Raw genomic sequence first — 7328 nt, 5'->3', positions numbered from 1 at the left:
TTTGGTTTATGCAAGTGCCTGAAGTTACTCAGTTTTGTTCGTTTATTGCTTTGATTTGATGCGAAACTTTTGCCTTGCATTTACGCCCAACACCAGCCAGCCCATATCATGCTCTTCTCCATAGCTTGACTTCTAATGGACACCGTCTTCGTTGGCTTTGGGCTGCAGTCAATTTCATGCTTCACACGACAATCCAAAGGTTGAGCTGCCGGTCCAAGGGTATTTGCATTTCATACAGTTTCATAACAAAAACGGATTCTGCGTCTGAACTCACCAGCATATGCGCTGTAAAGCGAAACAAGAGCAGCAGCTGCACCACCGGGCCCAAGAAAAAGATGGGCAGCAGATAGAGGCCCTGCGACAAGCCGCTCAGTATCAGCCACTTCCACATGGAGTACATGAAGCACAGGCACAGCGCCAGATTCGAGAGTATCACCAGACTGCTAACATATATCAGTTTGCAGCGCTGCGAAATGGGGAAAATACAGAAAGAGAGAATAGAAAATAAAACAATGAAGGGATCTCTAGTTGGAGATCAATTCTTGACATAAGGATGCATAAAGCTACAAAGCTACTCTACTAAATTTGTGCAAATAATTTCTAGTTATATTCATATAAAAATGCTAATATAAAACCGAATATTAAACATTTAATATAATGTTACACATTTATTAACTACATGGTTAATATAAATGAAAAAATAATAGCTCTGATTTAATATTGTTTATTATATTATTGTTAAATATTATAAATAAAAATTGAAAATATTATAAAACATTATAGCAAATATATAAATTTTTAAATATTAATAATCAATAATATTATTTTAGTACTCTTTTTGAGCACAATTTGCTAATTTAAACCAATATATTGCAATAATCAAAAATACAATCTTAGTATTACGCCCTCATCATCATATTTTATATTTGTTATTTATAAATATGCCTACGTAATAATTCTTAGCACAGTAACAACAATCACTAACATTAATAATATGTTAATAGCTATTACGATTTCACTTAATATATATATACTATGCAATATTTAGGAAATTAATATGAGGAGCACTGCACTGCACTACTGATCAGCAAACGGCTTGGGGAACGACTGAACCGAAGCCTCAAGTGGGCTTGTCTTTATATAGGGCAACATGAGGCTACATACTTGCCGCCTCTACTTGAGCTGTAAGAAATCATTTTCAACTGTAAGAGACTTCGGATCCTCTCGATTTGCATCGTTCTGTTGAGCGCTCTGAGTTGATTTATTCGTGTGACGCTCTTTTTACGAACATTATTTAGGGAGAGATACGATCAACGTTCGCACAACGAAACTCGGTAAAGACTCTCTAACAGCTCATCAAGGCAATGCACACAGTCACCTATGCTATCAATGTGCTTAGCACACACAAGCCTCGCTTACAAATACAAACTCAAAGCACGTTTTGCTTAGAGAGCGCTGATGCACTCGGTTATTCCTCGAGTCTTTTCTCAGAGTGTGAGTCGAAGACACTTATTTGCGGGCATCAAGACACGCTCAAGAGCTATATATGTATTATAGTACTTAAATATGTATTATAGTACTATATATGTATTATAGTACTTACAATAGTCTGTTATTGCTCAGCTCTTTTTCGCCTTCTAACAACAAGCATTATTGCTTAATTTTTATTTTATTTTATGCTTTATCGACCTCAGTCAAGCTCAGCGAATCAGACAAACAGATCAAATCAGATTTATACATACATATATATATACATATATATATACATATATATATACATATATAACTTACCGGCACCAGCAAAGCGAGTAAGAAGGGCAGCAGTAATGCCAAATGGTGTCTGAACAGCGTTTCCAAAAACTGCCATGTTGTGGACTTTAAGACTAAATGCATATCTTCATGAGCTATACAATTAGCCGGTTCCTCATAGACAAAGGGGACGTAATAGAACGTGTTGACAGGACCGGAAAAGTTGATAGAAGCTGCACGGCAAGGCAATAGATATATGAATATAGACATTGCTTATCGTATATGATGACAATTTAAAGCCAACTTACCTTGAGCCAAATGCTTGAACCGATTTATGACATAGTACATGAATATATTGTGTACGACGAGCAAAAGGGCTTCTCGCTTAATGGGATTTATGGCGCGCTAATTAAGATAGATGAAAGGAGCCAATGCAATTGATTTAAGGTAAATACTAAGCACACTTACGACATAGACGATTAGCTGACATAACAGTAGTATGAAGGCTACTATGCCCTCGTGCACATCGGCCATAGTGCTTGACAAGCTGTTAAATTTTGAGCAATTCAGAGAATATAATTTTTAGTGAGTGAAAATACAAAGATTAACACTGTTTCCATAAGTCAAAAGATATGTAAGTTCTGTTCTCTTTTTAATGATAATAATTGACGGACATGTTAAATTTTAGTGGCCAGAAGCCAGAAGATTTTCATTCCAAGTGAAAAGTGACATATGACGAGCTTTGTCTTTCAACTATAATATAAATAAATAAAAGCCAAAAATTTGTGTGACAGACTCTACAACTACAGACATGGGATTTTTTTTATGTATATATTTTTGTATGTTTTTATTAAAAGATATATTTCTCATACTTAAAAAATCTATTTCATTTTACATTCTTTTTTTATTATTACTCAAAATTGGGTTATAATTGTAATCATTAATTAGATTAGAAAATCAAAGCACAGACAATTCATGGTTGTTTTATTTTACTTTTATTTTTCCTGTCATTAAAAAATTTAAATTTATAATAAAACTTTAAAATGAGCACAGTTGAAGATAACAGCAATTCGTTTACTCTAATAATTTTACTAGACTCTTCTGCCCTTGCTAGCTCCACTGCATCACATTTTCTGCCTTCCGCCACCCATTTGAGACAATATTAATTTCGAAGTGCACGTCTTCGACAATTTCAATTATTTAATGTTCTTAATGAGGAGCAGCAGCTGGCCGCAAGACTTTTGCATAATGGCTTACAATTACCAATTATCAGATTGTTGCATTCAGTTAAGAATTTTAGTAGCTGGATAAATTGCAATTGCATAAATCAAAACAGAGTCATTTAATTCAATTTGTCCCACATGTGTAAATAATGCTCGAATTTCTCTATCTTAATGTTTCATTCGCAAACCAAATTGACTGCCTGTCAGGGCCAGACAACAACAACAGCAACAGCAACAATAGCTGAACTAAAATAATTAAAATAAACATGTTTAATTTACGTGAGCAACTGACGAATTCAAGTTACACAAAGAAATGTTGGATATAATGTGTTTAATTAAAGTTGATAAAGTTAACTGTGCTTTATACGAAAGGCGAAATATGAGAGGGCTAATGAAAATAATAATTATACATAAAATTGGAAAATATATTCAACAATATATTATATGCATGCTCCATAAGTTAATTATTTAATTGAACAATTGCCATGGTCGTGTTTCAATTTGGTTCCTTCAATTATCGTACAATAAAATGTTAATAAAAATATATTTAAAATTTTTCAAATCAATCATACGAATAAAATAATAAAACAATTGAGCAAATGTCTAAAAATAAAATTTAAATTCTAGGTAAATTAAAACCCAAAATTAAACCTTAAGGTCATATTAAAAAAAAATAAAAAATAATAATAAATAAATAATAATAAAAATTAGATAATTAACCATTATATTAGTTATATATAATCGAAAGTCATTTAAAATAATCTTGTAACTTATCGCCCATAAATCACATGATTTTTTATTTAAATTTTATATGCATGGTTAAATATCTTATGATCTTTTAAATGCACATATTAAGCTGCACACATACGACTATATCAACACTATCCACACGCAAATATATAAGCTCGTCGGGTGATATCTCGTTATAAATAATGACTACGATTAATTATGATGTAATCCTGACGTCGCTTGTTCGAACAATTTTTCCCCATTCTGCTCTCTCTCTCTTTTCATCTTTTTTTTTTTTGTCATTATTATTATTTTGTTTGTTGTTGCATTAATGTTTTTGGATGCAAATGTTGGAAATTTAATTAAACATTAATCATAGCGCCAAGCGGGCAGCGAGTGCATTAAATTGGCGTCGAGCACATTAATTAACGTTGGCAGCCCTGGTAACTGGGCTGTAAGGGATTTGCGTTATTAATTGAACGATATGCAGCGGTTGTTCATGCAGTTGCAAAACGTACAACTTAATGCCATAATGCGGCACATATACATATGTATATATAAATCTATATATAGTTTTCTATACATATGTACATATATATTATATATAAAAAGTTTTTGTTCGGCTTCCGTTTGTATACTTTCAGCACAACTGTCACGTACGAGCCCAGCCGCTGCACACTTCATCAAAGGAAATTGAGCTTGAATTGATTTTGCGCACAAACACACACACACACACACCATACACATGCGTGCTCTTAGTGTGTGTTACCTTGGCCTAATGTGTATCATTTGGCTGGCATTTATCTGCGACCAAATACACAAAGGGGCGGTAATTTTTTACTGGCTGCCTGATCGCTGCGTGGCATTAAAACAAAGGGGCCAACCACTCCAAGGCAACTGAGGTGCTTCGATTCCATTTAAGTTCGTTTTCACTTTTCGCAATTTCTTTACGTTCCGCTTTACTTACTTTTTATATCCACTGACTGGCTAAGTGCGTTTCCTACTGCGAATCACATTTCAGTCATCCTTGATTTCATTTCGATACATTTATTTATTTTTATTTATTTTTTATAAGCTATACATGTTATATTTTGAGAACTGTTATTACTGTTAGCACTTATTCGATTTCTATAGAAGTATGTAATTTCTAAAAATAAATACAAAAAATAAATAAATATTATTGTATATTTAGGGATGTAATACATAATAATTATACATTTTCTAAATATATTTATATTTTATTATATATACTTTAAATTAATATTATAAAAATGTTGACTTACATTATTATTATTTATTATTATTATTATATATTATATATTATTATTATTTATTTTTACTTGTATTTATGGAAACATATTTCTTCATTAAGAAAATATAATAAAATTCAAATATACTTAGACAAATTTGTTTATAAAAAAAAAGTTTTTATTACGATTACTTCTTCGATTATCAATATTTAAAAAAAAAATGATGCCCCAACCTAATTTACTTCCAAACCGAAAATGAATTATTAATATGCGAACATTTATTTCTCTCAATCAAGACAACTTTAAATGGCAGCCAAGACTAAATGAATTTTAAATTACTTTTTAGCCTAGTTGTGTATGTCCCAAATCGATTCAAAATGAGAATTCAAGCTAGAATGGATTTGCTTTTTAATGAATCTTTGTTTCTCTAATAGTCCAATTCTGTGGACATCATTTTCGCTTAAGCTTAACACATATTTCAGTTGACAATCTGGAAACTCTGCAACAAGTTTACCCCTCCACTTCGGCCGCAAATGCCAAAAATACAAATGCTGAAAGAGTTGCCCACGCATTTATTTCAATTTTCATGGAGTAGCAAAAAAGCAGAGCGAGCCACAGACTCATTTACACTTTTAGGCTAAAGCTGTCGGACGCTGAGTAATTTATGCATACAATGGCATTTAAATGCGTTTAGCGACGAGCCACTCAGCCCAGAGTCGAATCGTGTCGAGAGTCGAGTCGAGTCGAGTTGAGTTGAGTCAGACTCGGCTAGTCAGACAGTCAGTCAAACAGACAGACAGACAGAAAGAAAGCGTAGCTGGCAATTTGGGTTCGCTTTCATTTTTCACAGCGTCCCTTTCATAAGAGGCAAAACAGAGGACAGTGGGGGTGATAGAGCGAGGGCTAGAGCTGAAGAAAAATGAGCGTAATGGGTGCCAAAAGCCAAAAGAGAGACACGGACGACATTTTATGCGACTTTGGGGAATTGTTTAGAAAATTGACAAATTATGGCCATAAGTGGCACGATTAGTTTCTGTTGGCCAAGTGTCCCAAGGTTGTCGCCTTTTCACTTGGCTTCTTTCCACACATAGAGGACTACATATACATATGTATATACATCTACATCTACATCTGCATCTACATATATTTATAGATTGTTTCAGTCGCGCTGCGTGTTATTAATAATTCAATTTGGCTGCCTCACAGCAGGCTCAGCGGAGCACGCAACGATGAGCGAAATGCAGCCCACACCTGTTCGCTGGGTGAAACCTGTTCCTCACCCACATTTTCCCTACCCTGGCCATGCACGCTCTGCTCATTATATATTCATGCAAGTTAAGTGCGAAAGCTCATATGGCGGAATAATAAATTGAATTTGGCCCACAAGCCTGCACAATTGCATAAGTAGCTACACGTGCTATGCCCATTTATGGCATGCTCCTCACCCATTCTCCCGCTCGCCCTCTCTCTCTCTCTCACTCTCTCTCTGTCTGTCTCTGTGCACTGCTTGATGTCAGATACAAATGTATCCAAGTTCCGCCACGCACGCAATATTCGCCCCCTGGCTGTTATCCTGCAGAAGAGTATTTAGTGCTACTCTTGGCTGCCATTAAAGTCTTACCTCGAATAGTTTTCAAATTAGGGTGAAATACAATTTGCTTCAGATTCTATTTGGAATTTTGTTTTTCGCTAGCTCTATAGAAAATTTAAGAGGCGGCAGAGGCCGTGTCCTATATATTCGTTAGGATCAATGAGATTGATGTTGCTCTATTTCTCTGTTCATTCGTACAGAAGAGCTACAAAATCAAACGACTTAAAGAACGAATTTTGTTGCAATTTTATTAATTTTTATTCAATTTATTTTTTGCAATTACTCCTTCCATCTTTCCGTTCTCTATTCAATATTAATTTGTGAATTTTACTATGACTGATTTTTATATATGTTATATTTTGATAAAAAACGTTTTTTATAGCTGAAGAAAAAGAGCTTAAGTGGAGCAATAAGATTATGATCATCAGCGATTGTCTCTCAGTATATCCATATACATAAAAATTAGCTTAGGTGAAATGCAGACCCTCCTCTGTGGTAAATAATAGATGTTAGATGTATATGTATTTAATCGTATTTATAGCAATGGATCGCTGTTAAGTTTATCAACGTGATAATTGTGTTATATAAATTTAATAAATAAGATTTTAAGCAAGTATATGTACCACGAAAACTATCGTTATGCTTACAATAAATTGTATAAATAGTTTTATAATTATTAATTATTAATGTTATTTATTTTAAGCATAACTATATGTTCTGTGTTATATGTATATTTTATGTATTTATAAGTGTATTTAATGAACATCGCTAGATTATAATTGTAAA

General features: G+C 33.5%; 1 protein-coding gene across 1 annotated transcript; it reads right to left on the bottom strand.

Annotated features, from left to right (window-relative positions):
* Positions 1 to 2397, bottom strand: LOC115563277 (uncharacterized). Its single transcript, XM_030386012.2, has 5 exons — positions 2218 to 2397; positions 2058 to 2154; positions 1792 to 1982; positions 275 to 466; positions 1 to 205 (listed from the first exon to the last, which is right to left on the bottom strand). The coding sequence occupies exons 1-5, from the start codon at positions 2281 to 2283 to the stop codon at positions 182 to 184; spliced, it is 570 nt and encodes a 189-aa protein (XP_030241872.1). The 5' UTR covers positions 2284 to 2397; the 3' UTR covers positions 1 to 181.
* Positions 2398 to 7328: the final 4931 nt, after the last annotated feature.

This window comes from Drosophila navojoa, chromosome 3, assembly GCF_054131105.1.
Source record: "Drosophila navojoa isolate 15081-1374.11 chromosome 3, UAZ_NAV_1.0, whole genome shotgun sequence".
Classification (NCBI taxonomy): Eukaryota; Metazoa; Arthropoda; class Insecta; order Diptera; family Drosophilidae; genus Drosophila; species Drosophila navojoa.
Note: the sequence above shows the minus strand (reverse complement) of the source record. Positions and strands in the feature narration are given on the sequence as shown.